The sequence below is a fragment of the Pseudoliparis swirei genome, chromosome 16 (genome assembly GCF_029220125.1).
Source record: "Pseudoliparis swirei isolate HS2019 ecotype Mariana Trench chromosome 16, NWPU_hadal_v1, whole genome shotgun sequence".
In the NCBI taxonomy this organism is placed as follows: domain Eukaryota; kingdom Metazoa; phylum Chordata; class Actinopteri; order Perciformes; family Liparidae; genus Pseudoliparis; species Pseudoliparis swirei.
In genome coordinates, this window is record NC_079403.1 from 1673304 (window position 1) to 1691522 (window position 18219).

General features: G+C 39.2%; 1 protein-coding gene across 1 annotated transcript in view; it reads right to left on the bottom strand.

Annotated features, from left to right (window-relative positions):
- Positions 1 to 18219, bottom strand: part of rmc1 (regulator of MON1-CCZ1) — a 32234-nt gene that overhangs the window by 11858 nt on the left and 2157 nt on the right. Inside the window, exons 6-12 of the mRNA XM_056434653.1 lie at positions 17289 to 17429; positions 16665 to 16768; positions 16258 to 16344; positions 1187 to 1199; positions 794 to 902; positions 693 to 737; positions 529 to 582 (exon numbers count right to left, since the gene is read on the bottom strand). Of these exons, the coding sequence (XP_056290628.1) occupies positions 529 to 582; positions 693 to 737; positions 794 to 902; positions 1187 to 1199; positions 16258 to 16344; positions 16665 to 16768; positions 17289 to 17429 (553 nt within the window). The remainder of the gene's footprint in view (positions 1 to 528; positions 583 to 692; positions 738 to 793; positions 903 to 1186; positions 1200 to 16257; positions 16345 to 16664; positions 16769 to 17288; positions 17430 to 18219) is intronic.

Here is an 18219-nt window from a genome sequence, read left to right on the forward strand (position 1 = left end):
AGCTCGCTGGATGGGTAAGAACAGGTAGACGTGTTAGGTGAAACTAAGATAATTGGTCCATTGTGGAAAAGCCCCAAATATACACCAGGGCTAAGCTTTTGGATTCCATTGAGGAAGATTGGCACTGGTTATGGGCAAGAGATTATTAATCTTGTCCTAATAGTTAAATCTTTTCATTAAAGATAGTTCATGAAGTCATTCTGTAAGGTCTATAGGATGTGCTCCACATTGTGCTGTGAGCTCGTGTGTCACCTGGCTAATGTGCTGTAAGGTAAACTGTATATGTGTATATGTGTGTATATGTGTGTATGTGTGTGTATATGTGTATGTGTATGTGTGTGTATGTGTGTATATGTGTGTGTATGTGTGTATGTGTGTGTATGTGTGTGTGTATATGTGTGTATGTGTGTATATGTGTGTGTGTATGTGTGTGTATGTGTGTGTATGTGTGTATGTGTGTGTATATGTGTGTATGTGTGTATGTGTGTGTGTATGTGTGTATGTGTGTGTGTGTGTGGGTGTGTTTACCTTCACTGGCGCTGATGATGATGTCGGGTTGGAAGACGCTCCAGGACGAAGAGTCTGAAGGTACGTTAAAGACCAAAGTACTAATACCACACAGTACACACAGTACACACAGTACGTTACAGAGTACTACACGGTGAGTACTTGTATTTATATTTTAAGGATACAGAGCTGACAAGGAGCTGGAGGCTGAGAGGGAACGACCGCTGCACCTGGACACACACTGCAGGTCACCACCTGGGGGGGGGGAGTGTGTGTGTGTGTGTACCTGCCAGTGGCATCCTGTAGGGGTGGATGGAGCGAGCAGGTAGGACAGGTTGGTGTGTGTTGACGGCACAATCAGGATCCTTCAGCTTGATGTCAAAGATCAGAGACGTCTGACACACACACACACACACACACACACACACAGAGACACACACACACACAATATTATAACTGGTGCACAAAGCCTATTAAAAGTTATTTAAAGTTATATTCCATCAACAACAAAAGCCAATCTCTAGATGACACAAACGTGTACTAGTACCTGAGACAAGGTGTACTAGTACCTGAGACAAGGTGTACTAGTACCTGGGACAAGGTGTACTAGTACCTGAGACAAGGTGTACTAGTACCTGGGACAAGGTGTACTAGTACCTGAGACAAGGTGTACTAGTACCTGGGACAAGGCACTAGTATCTGGGACAAGGAATTAGCAAAATTTGGGACAAGGTGTACTAGCACCTGAGACAAGGTGTAACTAGTACCTGGGACAAGGTGTAATTAGTACCTGAGACAAGGTGCACTAGTACCTGACAAAGTGCACTAGTACCCAGGTACAAGGTGTACTAGCACCTGAGACAAGGTGTGCTCAGCACTAGACAAGGTGTACTAGTACCTGTGGGACAAGGTGTACTAGTACCTGGGACAAGGCACTAGCACCTGGGACAAAATTAGTACTGGGACAAGGTAGCACCGAAGACAAGGTGTACTAGCACCTGGGACAAGGTGTACTAGTACCCGAGACAAGGTGCACTAGTACCTGGAGACAAGGTACTAGTACCTGACAAGGTACTAGCACTGGACAAGGTGTACTAGTACCTGGGACAAGGTGACTAGCACCTGAGACAAGGTGTACTATAGTACCTGGGACAAGGTGCACTAGTACCTGAGAGACAAGGTACTAGTACCTGAGACAAGGTACTAGTAATTCCAGACAGGCACTAGTACCTGGGACAAGGTACTAGTACTGAGACAAGGTACGCAATTAGCACTGGGACAAGGTGTACTAGGCACCTGAGACAAGGTGTACTAGCACCTGGGACAAGGTGTACTAGCAATCTGAGACAAGGTGCACTAGCACCTGAGACAAGGTGTACTAGTACCTGAGACAAGGTGTACTAGTACCTGAGACAAGGTGCACTAGTACCTGACAAGGTGTACTAGCATAGCACCAAGGTGTACTAGCACCTGGGACAAGGTGTACTAGCACCTGAGACAAGGTACTAGTACCCGGACAAGGTGTACTAGTACTGAGAACCGTACATTACTTCTGCTGAGAGACGACCAACAACAGACGTTTAGTTTAATAAAGAACAAAAGACGCGCTCTAAGGAAAGAACCGTACATTACTTCTGCTGTAGAGACGACCAACAACAGACGTTAGTTTAATAAAGAACAAAGACGCTCTAAGGAAAGAACTGCATTACTTGCTGGAGAGACGACCAACAACAGACGCTTAGTTTAATAAAGAACAAAGACGCTCTAAGGAAAGAACCAGTACATTACTTCTGCTGGAGACGACCAACAACAGACGTTAGTTTAATAAAGAACAAAGACGCCTCTAAGGAAAGAACGTATATTACTTCTGCTGAGAGACGACCAACAACAGACGTTTAGTTTAATAAAGAACAAAGACGCTCTAAGGAAAGAACGTACATTACTTCTGCTGGAGACGACCAACAACAGACGTTTAGTTTAATAAAGAACAAAGACGCCTCTAAGGAAAGAACTGACATTACTTCTGCTGAGAGACGACCAACAACAGACGCTTAGTTTAATAAAGAACAAAGACGCTCTAAGGAAAGAACCGTACATTACTTCTGCTGGAGAGACCAACAACAGACGCTTAGTTTAATAAAGAACAAAGACGCTCTAAGGAAAGAACCGTACATTACTTCTGCTGGAGAGACGACCAACAACAGACGTTTAGTTTAATAAAGAACAAAGACGCTCTAAGGAAAGAACCGACATTACTTCTGCTGGAGAGACCAACAACAGACGTTAGTTTAATAAAGAACAAAGACGCTCTAAGGAAAGAACCGTACATTACTTCTGCTGTAGAAACGACCAACAACAGACGCTTAGTTTAATAAAGAACAAAGACGCCTAAGGAAAGAACCGACATTACTTCTGCTGAGAGACGACCAACAACAGACGTTTAGTTTAATAAAGAACAAAGACGCCTCTAAGGAAAGAACCGTATATTACTTCTGCTGGAGAGACGACCAACAACAGACGTTTAGTTTAATAAAGAACAAAGACGCCTCTAAGGAAAGAACCGACATTACTCCTGCTGGAGAGACGACCAACAACAGACGCTTAGTTTAATAAAGAACAAAGACGCCTCTAAGGAAAGAACCGCATATTACTTCTGCTGGAGAGACGACCAACAACAGACGTTTAGTTTAATAAAGAACAAAGACGCTCTAAGGAAAGAACCGACATTACTTCTGCTGGAGAGACGACCAACAACAGACGCTTAGTTTAATAAAGAACAAAGACGCTCTAAGGAAAGAACCGTACATTACTTCTGCTGGAGAGACGACCAACAACAGACGCTTAGTTTAATAAAGAACAAAGACGCCTCTAAGGAAAGAACCGTACATTACTTCTGCTGAGAGACGACCAACAACAGACGTTTAGTTTAATAAAGAACAAAGACGCCTAAGGAAAGAACCGTATATTACTTCTGCTGGAGAGACGACCAACAACAGACGCTTAGTTTAATAAAGAACAAAGACGCCTCTAAGGAAAGAACCGTATATTACTTCTGCTGGAGAGACGACCAACAACAGACGCTTAGTTTAATAAAGAACAAAGACGCCTCTAAGGAAAGAACCGTATATTACTTCTGCTGGAGAGACGACCAACAACAGACGTTTAGTTTAATAAAGAACAAAGACGCTCTAAGGAAAGAACCGTACATTACTTCTGCTGGAGAGACGACCAACAACAGACGCTTAGTTTAATAAAGAACAAAGACGCTCTAAGGAAAGAACCGACATTACTTCTGCTGGAGAGACGACCAACAACAGACGTTAGTTTAATAAAGAACAAAGACGCCTCTAAGGAAAGAACCGTATATTACTTCTGCTGAGAGACGACCAACAACAGACGTTTAGTTTAATAAAGAACAAAGACGCTCTAAGGAAAGAACCGTATATTACTTCTGCTGGAGAGACGACCAACAACAGACGTTTAGTTTAATAAAGAACAAAGACGCCTCTAAGGAAAGAACCGTATATTACTTCTGCTGGAGAGACGACCAACAACAGACGCTTAGTTTAATAAAGAACAAAGACGCCTCTAAGGAAAGAACCTGACATTACTTCTGCTGGAGAGACGACCAACAACAGACGCTTAGTTTAATAAAGAACAAAGACGCTCTAAGGAAAGAACCGTATATTACTTCTGCTGGAGAGACGACCAACAACAGACGCTTAGTTTAATAAAGAACAAAGACGCCTCTAAGGAAAGAACCGACATTACTTCTGCTGGAGAGACGACCAACAACAGACGCTTAGTTTAATAAAGAACAAAGACGCTCTAAGGAAAGAACCGACATTACTTCTGCTGGAGAGACGACCAACAACAGACGTTTAGTTTAATAAAGAACAAAGACGCCTCTAAGGAAAGAACCGTACATTACTTCTGCTGGAGAGACGACCAACAACAGACGCTTAGTTTAATAAAGAACAAAGACGCTCTAAGGAAAGAACCATACATTACTTCTGCTGGAGAGACGACCAACAACAGACGCTTAGTTTAATAAAGAACAAAGTCGTCTCTAAGGAAAGAACCGTACGTTACTTCTGCTGGAGAGCCGACCAACAACAGACGCTTAGTTTAATAAAGAACAAAGACGCCTCTAAGGAAAGAACCGTACATTACTTCTGCTGGAGAGACGACCAACAACAGACGTTTAGTTTAATAAAGAACAAAGACGCTCTAAGGAAAGAACCGACATTACTTCTGCTGTAGAGACGACCAACAACAGACGCTTAGTTTAATAAAGAACAAAGACGCCTCTAAGGAAAGAACCGACATTACTTCTGCTGAGAGACGACCAACAACAGACGTTTAGTTTAATAAAGAACAATGACGGCTCTACTGAAAGAACCGTATATGACTTCTGCAGGTGAGACGACCAACAACAGACGCTTAGTTTAATAAAGAACAAAGACGCTCTAAGGAAAGAACCGTATATTACTTCTGCTGGAGAGACGACCAACAACAGACGTTTAGTTTAATAAAGAACAAAGACGCCTAAGGAAAGAACCGTATATTACTTCTGCTGGAGAGACGACCAACAACAGACGCTTAGTTTAATAAAGAACAAAGACGCTCTAAGGAAAGAACCGTACATTACTTCTGCTGGAGAGACGAACAACAACAGACGTAGAGTTTGAGAAGGCACAAAGATCGCTCTAAGAAAAGAACCGTATATTACTTCTGCTGTAGAGACGACCAACAACAGACGCTTAGTTTAATAAAGAACAAAGACGCCTCTAAGGAAAGAACCGACATTACTTCTGCTGGAGAGACGACCAACAACAGACGCTTAGTTTAATAAAGAACAAAGACGCTCTAAGGAAAGAACCGTATATTACTTCTGCTGGAGAGACGACCAACAACAGACGCTTAGTTTAATAAAGAACAAAGACGCTCTAAGGAAAGAACCGTACATTACTTCTGCTGAGAGACGACCAACAACAGACGTTTAGTTTAATAAAGAACAAAGACGCTCTAAGGAAAGAACCGACATTACTTCTGCTGGAGAGACGACCAACAACAGACGTTTAGTTTAATAAAGAACAAAGACGCTCTAAGGAAAGAACCGTACATTACTTCTGCTGGAGAGACGACCAACAACAGACGTTTAGTTTAATAAAGAACAAAGACGCCTCTAAGGAAAGAACCGTATATTACTTCTGCTGGAGAGACGACCAACAACAGACGCTTAGTTTAATAAAGAACAAAGACGCTCTAAGGAAAGAACCGTACATTACTTCTGCTGGAGAGACGACCAACAACAGACGCTTAGTTTAATAAAGAACAAAGACGCCTCTAAGGAAAGAACCGTACATTACTTCTGCTGGAGAGACGACCAACAACAGACGCTTAGTTTAATAAAGAACAAAGACGCCTCTAAGGAAAGAACCGACATTACTTCTGCTGGAGAGACGACCAACAACAGACGCTTAGTTTAATAAAGAACAAAGACGCTCTAAGGAAAGAACCGACATTACTTCTGCTGGAGAGACGACCAACAACAGACGCTTAGTTTAATAAAGAACAAAGACGCCTCTAAGGAAAGAACCGCATTACTTCTGCTGGAGAGACGACCAACAACAGACGCTTAGTTTAATAAAGAACAAAGACGCTCTAAGGAAAGAACCGTACATTACTTCTGCTGGAGAGACGACCAACAACAGACGCTTAGTTTAATAAAGAACAAAGACGCCTCTAAGGAAAGAACCGTACATTACTTCTGCTGGAGAGACGACCAACAACAGACGCTTAGTTTAATAAAGAACAAAGACGCTCTAAGGAAAGAACCGTACATTACTTCTGCTGAGAGACGACCAACAACAGACGTTTAGTTTAATAAAGAACAAAGACGCCTCTAAGGAAAGAACGGTATATTACTTCTGCTGGAGAGACGACCAACAACAGACGCTTAGTTTAATAAAGAACAAAGACGCCTCTAAGGAAAGAACCGACATTACTTCTGCTGGAGAGACGACCAACAACAGACGTTTAGTTTAATATAAGAACAAAGACGCTCTAAGGAAAGAACCGTACATTACTTCTGCTGGAGAGACGACCAACAACAGACGCTTAGTTTAATAAAGAACAAAGACGCCTCTAAGGAAAGAACCGACATTACTTCTGCTGGAGAGACGACCAACAACAGACGTTTAGTTTAATAAAGAACAAAGACGCTCTAAGGAAAGAACCGTACATTACTTCTGCTGGAGAGACGACCAACAACAGACGCTTAGTTTAATAAAGAACAAAGACGCTCTAAGGAAAGAACCGTATATTACTTCTGCTGGAGAGACGACCAACAACAGACGCTTAGTTTAATAAAGAACAAAGACGCCTTAAGGAAAGAACCGTACATTACTTCTGCTGGAGAGACGACCAACAACAGACGCTTAGTTTAATAAAGAACAAAGACGCTCTAAGGAAAGAACCGACATTACTTCTGCTGGAGAGACGACCAACAACAGACGCTTAGTTTAATAAAGAACAAAGACGCCTCTAAGGAAAGAACCGACATTACTTCTGCTGGAGAGACGACCAACAACAGACGCTTAGTTTAATAAAGAACAAAGACGCTCTAAGGAAAGAACCGTACATTACTTCTGCTGGAGAGACGACCAACAACAGACGCTTAGTTTAATAAAGAACAAAGACGCTCTAAGGAAAGAACCGTACATTACTTCTGCTGGAGAGACGACCAACAACAGACGCTTAGTTTAATAAAGAACAAAGACGCTCTAAGGAAAGAACCGTATATTACTTCTGCTGGAGAGACGACCAACAACAGACGTTTAGTTTAATAAAGAACAAAGACGCCTCTAAGGAAAGAACCGTATATTACTTCTGCTGGAGAGACGACCAACAACAGACGCTTAGTTTAATAAAGAACAAAGACGCTCTAAGGAAAGAACCGTATATTACTTCTGCTGAGAGACGACCAACAACAGACGCTTAGTTTAATAAAGAACAAAGACGCCTCTAAGGAAAGAACCGTATATTACTTCTGCTGGAGAGACGACCAACAACCGACGTTTAGTTTAATAAAGAACAAAGACGCTCTAAGGAAAGAACCGTATATTACTTCTGCTGGAGAGACGTCCAACAACAGACGTTTAGTTTAATAAAGAACAAAGACGCCTCTAAGGAAAGAACCGTACATTACTTCTGCTGGAGAGACGACCAACAACAGACGCTTAGTTTAATAAAGAACAAAGACGCCTCTAAGGAAAGAACCGTATATTACTTCTGCTGGAGAGACGACCAACAACAGACGCTTAGTTTAATAAAGAACAAAGACGCTCTAAGGAAAGAACCGTATATTACTTCTGCTGGAGAGACGACCAACAACAGACGTTTAGTTTAATAAAGAACAAAGACGCCTCTAAGGAAAGAACCGTACATTACTTCTGCTGGAGAGACGACCAACAACAGACGTTCAGTTTAATAAAGAACAAACACGTCTCTAAGGAAAGAACCGTATATTACTTCTGCTGGAGAGACGACCAACAACAGACGTTTAGTTTAATAAAGAACAAAGACGCCTCTAAGGAAAGAACCGTATATTACTTCTGCTGGAGAGACGACCAACAACAGACGTTTAGTTTAATAAAGAACAAAGACGCTCTAAGGAAAGAACCGTATATTACTTCTGCTGGAGAGACGACCAACAACAGACGTTTAGTTTAATAAAGAACAAAGACGCCTCTAAGGAAAGAACCGTACATTAGTTCTCCTGGAGAGACGACCAACAACAGACGCTTAGTTTAATAAAGAACAAAGACGCTCTAAGGAAAGAACCGACATTACTTCTGCTGAGAGACGACCAACAACAGACGCTTAGTTTAATAAAGAACAAAGACGCTCTAAGGAAAGAACCGTATATTACTTCTGCTGGAGAGACGACCAACAACAGACGTTTAGTTTAATAAAGAACAAAGACGCTCTAAGGAAAGAACCGTACATTACTTCTGCTGGAGAGACGACCAACAACAGACGCTTAGTTTAATAAAGAACAAAGACGCTCTAAGGAAAGAACCGTATATTACTTCTGCTGGAGAGACGACCAACAACAGACGTTTAGTTTAATAAAGAACAAAGACGCTCTAAGGAAAGAACCGTATATTACTTCTGCTGAGAGACGACCAACAACAGACGCTTAGTTTAATAAAGAACAAAGACGCTCTAAGGAAAGAACCGTACATTACTTCTGCTGGAGAGACGACCAACAACAGACGCTTAGTTTAATAAAGAACAAAGACGCTCTAAGGAAAGAACCGTACATTACTTCTGCTGGAGACGACCAACAACAGACGTTTAGTTTAATAAAGAACAAAGACGCTCTAAGGAAAGAACCGTACATTACTTCTGCTGAGAGACGACCAACAACAGACGCTTAGTTTAATAAAGAACAAAGACGCTCTAAGGAAAGAACCGTATATTACTTCTGCTGGAGAGACGACAAACAGCAGACGTTTAGTTTAATAAAGAACAAAGACGCTCTAAGGAAAGAACCGTACATTACTTCTGCTGGAGAGACGACCAACAACAGACGCTTAGTTTAATAAAGAACAAAGACGCTCTAAGGAAAGAACCGTATATTACTTCTGCTGTAGAGACGACCAACAACAGACGTTTAGTTTAATAAAGAACAAAGACGCCTCTAAGGAAAGAACCGTATATTACTTCTGCTGGAGAGACCAACAACAGACGCTTAGTTTAATAAAGAACAAAGACGCTCTAAGGAAAGAACCGTACATTACTTCTGCTGGAGAGACGACCAACAACAGACGTTTAGTTTAATAAAGAACAAAGACGCTCTAAGGAAAGAACCGTATATTACTTCTGCTGGAGAGACGACCAACAACAGACGCTTAGTTTAATAAAGAACAAAGACGCTCTAAGGAAAGAACCGTACATTACTTCTGCTGTAGAGACGACCAACAACAGACGCTTAGTTTAATAAAGAACAAAGACGCTCTAAGGAAAGAACCGTATATTACTTCTGCTGGAGAGACGACCAACAACAGACGCTTAGTTTAATAAAGAACAAAGACGCCTCTAAGGAAAGAACCGTACATTACTTCTGCTGGAGACGACCAACAACAGACGCTTAGTTTAATAAAGAACAAAGACGCTCTAAGGAAAGAACCGTACATTACTTCTGCTGGAGAGACGACCAACAACAGACGTTTAGTTTAATAAAGAACAAAGACGCCTCTAAGGAAAGAACCGTACATTACTTCTGCTGGAGACGACCAACAACAGACGCTTAGTTTAATAAAGAACAAAGACGCCTCTAAGGAAAGAACCGTACATTACTTCTGCTGGAGAGACGACCAACAACAGACGTTTAGTTTAATAAAGAACAAAGACGCCCTAAGGAAAGAACCGTATATTACTTCTGCTGTAGAGACGACCAACAACAGACGCTTAGTTTAATAAAGAACAAAGACGCTCTAAGGAAAGAACCGACATTACTTCTGCTGGAGAGACGACCAACAACAGACGTTAGTTTAATAAAGAACAAAGACGCTCTAAGGAAAGAACCGACATTACTTCTGCTGGAGACGACCAACAACAGACGTTTAGTTTAATAAAGAACAAAGACGCCTCTAAGGAAAGAACCGTACATTACTTCTGCTGGAGAGACGACCAACAACAGACGTTTAGTTTAATAAAGAACAAAGACGCTCTAAGGAAAGAACCGTATATTACTTCTGCTGGAGACGACCAACAACAGACGTTTAGTTTAATAAAGAACAAAGACGCTCTAAGGAAAGAACCGTACATTACTTCTGCTGGAGACGACCAACAACAGACGCTTAGTTTAATAAAGAACAAAGACGCTCTAAGGAAAGAACCGACATTACTTCTGCTGTAGAGACGACCAACAACAGACGCTTAGTTTAATAAAGAACAAAGACGCTCTAAGGAAAGAACCGTATATTACTTCTGCTGGAGACGACCAACAACAGACGTTAGTTTAATAAAGAACAAAGACGCCTCTAAGGAAAGAACCGTACATTACTTCTGCTGGAGAGACGACCAACAACAGACGACTTAGTTTAATAAAGAACAAAGACGCCTCTAAGGAAAGAACCGTACATTACTTCTGCTGGAGACGACCAACAACAGACGCTTAGTTTAATAAAGAACAAAGACGCTCTAAGGAAAGAACCGACATTACTTCTGCTGGAGAGACGACCAACAACAGACGTTTAGTTTAATAAAGAACAAAGACGCTCTAAGGAAAGAACCGTACATTACTTCTGCTGGAGACGACCAACAACAGACGTTTAGTTTAATAAAGAACAAAGACGCTCTAAGGAAAGAACCGTACATTACTTCTGCTGGAGACGACCAACAACAGACGTTTAGTTTAATAAAGAACAAAGACGCCTCTAAGGAAAGAACCGTACATTACTTCTGCTGGAGAGACGACCAACAACAGACGTTTAGTTTAATAAAGAACAAAGACGCTCTAAGGAAAGAACCGTATATTACTTCTGCTGGAGAGACGACCAACAACAGACGTTTAGTTTAATAAAGAACAAAGACGCTCTAAGGAAAGAACCGTACATTACTTCTGCTGGAGAGACGACCAACAACAGACGTTTAGTTTAATAAAGAACAAAGACGCTCTAAGGAAAGAACCGTATATTACTTCTGCTGGAGAGACGACCAACAACAGACGCTTAGTTTAATAAAGAACAAAGACGCTCTAAGGAAAGAACCGTATATTACTTCTGCTGGAGAGACGACCAACAACAGACGTTTAGTTTAATAAAGAACAAAGACGCTCTAAGGAAAGAACCGTACATTACTTCTGCTGGAGAGACGACAAACAGCAGACGTCTAGTTTAATAAAGAACAAAGACGCTCTAAGGAAAGAACCGTATATTACTTCTGCTGGAGAGACGACCAACAACAGACGTTTAGTTTAATAAAGAACAAAGACGCCTCTAAGGAAAGAACCGTATATTACTTCTGCTGGAGAGACGACCAACAACAGACGTTTAGTTTAATAAAGAACAAAGACGCCTCTAAGGAAAGAACCGACATTACTTCTGCTGGAGAGACGACCAACAACAGACGTTTAGTTTAATAAAGAACAAAGACGCTCTAAGGAAAGAACCGTATATTACTTCTGCTGGAGAGACGACCAACAACAGACGTTAGTTTAATAAAGAACAAAGACGCCTCTAAGGAAAGAACCGTATATTACTTCTGCTGGAGAGACGACCAACAACAGACGCTTAGTTTAATAAAGAACAAAGACGCTCTAAGGAAAGAACCGTATATTACTTCTGCTGGAGAGACGACCAACAACAGACGCTTAGTTTAATAAAGAACAAAGACGCTCTAAGGAAAGAACCAGACATTACTTCTGCTGGAGAGACGACCAACAACAGACGTTTAGTTTAATAAAGAACAAAGACGCTCTAAGGAAAGAACCGTATATTACTTCTGCTGGAGAGACGACCAACAACAGACGTTTAGTTTAATAAAGAACAAAGACGCTCTAAGGAAAGAACCGTACATTACTTCTGCTGTAGAGACGACCAACAACAGACGTTTAGTTTAATAAAGAACAAAGACGCTCTTAAGGAAAGAACCGTATATTACTTCTGCTGGAGAGACGACCAACAACAGACGTTTAGTTTAATAAAGAACAAAGACGCCTCTAAGGAAAGAACCGTATATTACTTCTGCTGAGAGACGACCAACAACAGACGTTTAGTTTAATAAAGAACAAAGACGCTCTAAGGAAAGAACCGTATATTACTTCTGCTGGAGAGACGACCAACAACAGACGCTTAGTTTAATAAAGAACAAAGACGCCTCTAAGGAAAGAACCGTACATTACTTCTGCTGGAGAGACGACCAACAACAGACGTTTAGTTTAATAAAGAACAAAGACGCTCTTAAGGAAAGAACCGTACATTACTTCTGCTGAGAGACGACCAACAACAGACGTTTAGTTTAATAAAGAACAAAGACGCCTTAAGGAAAGAACCGTACATTACTTCTGCTGGAGAGACGACCAACAACAGACGTTTAGTTTAATAAAGAACAAAGACGCTCTAAGGAAAGAACCGTACATTACTTCTGCTGGAGAGACGACCAACAACAGACGTTTAGTTTAATAAAGAACAAAGACGCCTCTAAGGAAAGAACCGTACATTACTTCTGCTGGAGAGACGACCAACAACAGACGTTTAGTTTAATAAAGAACAAATACGCCTCTAAGGAAAGAACCGTACATTACTTCTGCTGGAGAGACGACCAACAACAGACGTTTAGTTTAATAAAGAGCAAAGACGCCTCTAAGGAAAGAACCGTACATTACTTCTGCTGGAGAGACGACCAACAACAGACGTTTAGTTTAATAAAGAACTAAGACGACTAAGGAAAGAACCGTACATTACTTCTGCTGGAGAGACGACCAACAACAGACGTTTAGTTTAATAAAGAACAAAGACGCCTCTAAGGAAAGAACCGTATATTACATCTGCTGGAGAGACGACCAACAACAGACTTTAGTTTAATAAAGAACAAAGACGCTCTAAGGAAAGAACCGTATATTACTTCTGCTGGAGAGACGACCAACAACAGACGTTTAGTTTAATAAAGAACAAAGACGCTCTAAGGAAAGAACCGTACATTACTTCTGCTGGAGAGACGACCAACAACAGACGTTTAGTTTAATAAAGAACAAAGACGCTCTAAGGAAAGAACCGTACATTACTTCTGCTGGAGAGACGACCAACAACAGACGTTTAGTTTAATAAAGAACAAAGACGCTCTAAGGAAAGAACCGTATATTACTTCTGCTGGAGAGACGACCAACAACAGACGTTTAGTTTAATAAAGAACAAAGACGCTCTAAGGAAAGAACCGTACATTACTTCTGCTGGAGAGACGACCAACAACAGACGTTTAGTTTAATAAAGAACAAAGACGCCTTGAAGGAAAGAACCGTACATTACTTCTGCTGGAGAGACGACCAACAACAGACGTTTAGTTTAATAAAGAACAAAGACGTTTAAGGAAAGAACCGTACATTACTTCTGCTGGAGAGACGACCAACAACAGACGTTTAGTTTAATAAAGAACAAAGACGCCTTGAAGGAAAGAACCGTACATTACTTCTGCTGGAGAGACGACCAACAACAGACGTTTAGTTTAATAAAGAACAAAGACGCTCTAAGGAAAGAACCGTACATTACTTCTGCTGGAGAGACGACCAACAACAGACGCTTAGTTTAATAAAGAACAAAGACGCCTCTAAGGAAAGAACCGTACATTACTTCTGCTGGAGAGACGACCAACAACAGACGTTTAGTTTAATAAAGAACAAAGACGGCTCTAAGGAAAGAACCGTACATTACTTCTGCTGGAGAGACGACCAACAACAGACGTTTAGTTTAATAAAGAACAAAGACGCTCTAAGGAAAGAACCGACATTACTTCTGCTGAGAGACGACCAACAACAGACGCTTAGTTTAATAAAGAAGAAAGACGTCTCTAAGGAAAGAACCGTACATTACTTCTGCTGGAGAGACGACCAACAACAGACGTTTAGTTTAATAAAGAACAAAGCCGCCTCTAAGGAAAGAACCGTACATTACTTCTGCTGGAGAGACGACCAACAACAGACGTTTAGTTTAATAAAGAACAAAGACGCCTCTAAGGAAAGAACCGTACATTACTTCTGCTGGAGAGACGACCAACAACAGACGTTTAGTTTAATAAAGAACAAAGACGCTCTAAGGAAAGAACCGTACATTACTTCTGCTGGAGAGACGACCAACAACAGACGTTTAGTTTAATAAAGAACAAAGACGCTCTAAGGAAAGAACCGTACATTACTTCTGCTGGAGAGACGACCAACAACAGACTTTAGTTTAATAAAGAACAAAGACGCCTCTAAGGAAAGAACCGCATTACTTCTGCTGGAGAGACGACCAACAACAGACGCTTAGTTTAATAAAGAACAAAGACGCTCTAAGGAAAGAACCGTACATTACTTCTGCTGGAGAGACGACCAACAACAGACGTTTAGTTTAATAAAGAACAAAGACGCCTAAGGAAAGAACCGTATATTACTTCTGCTGGAGAGACGACCAACAACAGACGTTTAGTTTAATAAAGAACAAAGACGCTCTAAGGAAAGAACCGTACATTACTTCTGCTGGAGAGACGACCAACAACAGACGCTTAGTTTAATAAAGAACAAAGACGCCTCTAAGGAAAGAACCGTACATTACTTCTGCTGGAGAGACGACCAACAACAGACGTTTAGTTTAATAAAGAACAAAGACGCCTCTAAGGAAAGAACCGTACATTACTTCTGCTGGAGAGACGACCAACAACAGACGTTAGTTTAATAAAGAACAAAGACGCTCTAAGGAAAGAACCGTACATTACTTCTGCTGGAGAGACGACCAACAACAGACGTTTAGTTTAATAAAGAACAAAGACGTCTCTAAGGAAAGAACCGTATATTACTTCTGCTGAGAGACGACCAACAACAGACGTTTAGTTTAATAAAGAACAAAGACGCCTCTAAGGAAAGAACCGTACATTACTTCTGCTGGAGAGACGACCAACAACAGACGTTTAGTTTAATAAAGAACAAAGACGCCTCTAAGGAAAGAACCGTACATTACTTCTGCTGGAGAGACGACCAACAACAGACGCTTAGTTTAATAAAGAACAAAGACGCTCTAAGGAAAGAACCGTACATTACTTCTGCTGTAGAGACGACCAACAACAGACGTTAGTTTAATAAAGAACAAAGACGTCTCTAAGGAAAGAACCGTACATTACTTCTGCTGGAGAGACGACCAACAACAGACGTTTAGTTTAATAAAGAACAAAGACGTCTCTAAGGAAAGAACCGTACATTACTTCTGCTGTAATCTGGCGCTTAGAGAACATGACAGGGGGGCGGGGCCTCACCCTGATAGAATGGTGGGGGAACACTGGGATGTGTCACATGCAAAAGACTTTAAAAGGTGAATTTACATTGTTTTGTAAAATGGAGTAAATGCGCCCAGCCTCCAGAGGGTTAACGTGACATATTGTCAGTTTACCAAGGCCACTGGTTCTGCTGTTCATGTTAAAGATGACAGGACCAATGGGGTCTCTAATACACCTTTGTTTACTAATCTGGATGTTTCACTGAAGAAACAATTTATCATCCACGATATTAAATCCCTCGCTGGCACTTAATAGGTAGGAGCCTCTTTGAAAACACAGCTCTGTGGGAAGTTTTGTCTTTAAAAAGAATACAATTAAACAAGTGTCTAAAATACACGCTGTCTGAAGTGATAACTCGTTCATTTAGAAGATTTAGTCTTTAGAAGAAAAAAATACTTTTAATCGCGATTTATGAATTTCAAAATGTGCGATTAATTAGTTAATTTTTTTTAATCGATTGACAGACCTAAAAAAATACATATACTTTTATATATATATATATCTATATATACATTTATATATTGTTTGTTAAATTATGTATATAAATAAATATATATTTATAAAGATATATATGAATATATATTTATAAAATATATATATAGATATATATATACAAAAATATATATTTACATATAAATATATATATTTTCATAGATATAAAATGTATGTATCAAATATATACACATGTACATATGTGTGTGTGTGTATGTGTACCTGGGCAGATGGTACAGCACCACCTCTGCTGTGGGGCTGTTGGTCCTCGAGTGATGCTTCAGGTACATCACGAACATCTGACCGTAACTACAGAGAATCAACCATCATTAATAATGTATACATATAATATATAAATATAATATTTACATATAATCTATACATATAATCTGTACATATATCTATAATAAAATCTATACATATAATCTACATATATCTATAATAAAAAATGTATACATATATTCTATAATATAATACATAAATATAATTTATATAAATGTAGAAAAATACAAAAGTACATTAAAGTATAAAAGTGATTGAGAGGTGACTTTTCACAGTTTAAATAAAGCTGCATTTTGAATATATTTGAATAATAAAACCTGGAGAAAATAGGGGTAAAGACGACTCACATGGTTGCCATGGAGATGTCTCTCTCTGACAGGCTCAGTTTAGCCGGTTTGGGGACGACAGGAAGCTCGATCTCAAATTTAGACATTTTGGACATGGTCCCACTCTGGAGGACAGGGAAACGTATATATATATATATTATTTATGGATATATATAAATAATAAGTAGAATATAAATAGTAAATAGAATATATATAAATATTATATATAAAATAAATGTACAAATAATATAGAGATATAAATAGCATTTATATATATAATAAATAGTATATATATATATAAATAATGTTTATATATAAAAATATATATACATCATATATATATACATGATATATATATTTGTTATATGTTTATATAAATAAATAGATTGTATATATCAATAATAAAAAGTAATAAAAAACGAATTATCTTATAAATATAAATCGACAATAAATGCATATAATACACATACATCTAATTTTAAACAATAAGCTGATTTATGAGTAAAATTGATAACAAAATTAAAAAGAGCATTTCTCTGTGTGACTCGATAACATCAAATATATCTAGATGTGTGAGTGCACAGTACACAACGTGCACAACAATCACGTGCGCGCTCACGTGCGCTTGCCGACCCTCGCGCTCACCTTGAAGGCGAAGGGCTGCAGCACGTTGCCCTGCACCGTGGTGGACAGCAGCAGCACCGCTGTCTCCGGGCAGAACTGGTACCAGTTGACGTTGATGCTCTGACTCTTCAGCAGCTTCAGGCTGCGTTTGTCTGGCAGCACCTGGGACACATTCTTATTGTTATTATTATTATTAAATACCTGGGTCACATTATTATTATTATTTAATACCTGGGACACAGTTATTATTATTATTATTTAATACCTGGGTCACATTATTATTATTATTTAATACCTCGGTCACATTGTTATTATTATTATTATTATTTAATACCTGGGACACATTGTTATTATTATTATTTAATACCTGGGTCACATTTTTATTATTACTAAACACATATGTCACATTGTTATTATTATTATTTAATACCTGGGACACATTATTATTATTATTTAATACCTGGGTCACATTTTTATTATTATTTCATACCTGGGTCACAGTTATTATTATTAAATACCTGGGTCACATTGTTATTATTATTATTTAATACCTGGCTCACATTGTTATTATTATTATTATTTAAGACCTAGGACACATTGTTATTATTATTATTTAATACCTGGGCCGCATTGTTATAATTTGTATTCTTGTTATTATTATTTTTTAATACCTGGGTCACATTGTTAGTTATTTTTATTTTAATTATGATTATTTGTATTATTATTATGATTATTTAATACCTGGGACACATTGTTATTATTATTATTATTTAATACCTTGGACACATTGTTATTGTTATTTAATACCTGGGACATATTGTTATTATTATTTAATACCTGGGACACAGTTATTATTATTATTATTTAATACCTGGGTCACATTATTATTATTATTTAATACCTCGGTCACATTGTTATTATTATTATTATTATTTAATACCTGGGGCACATT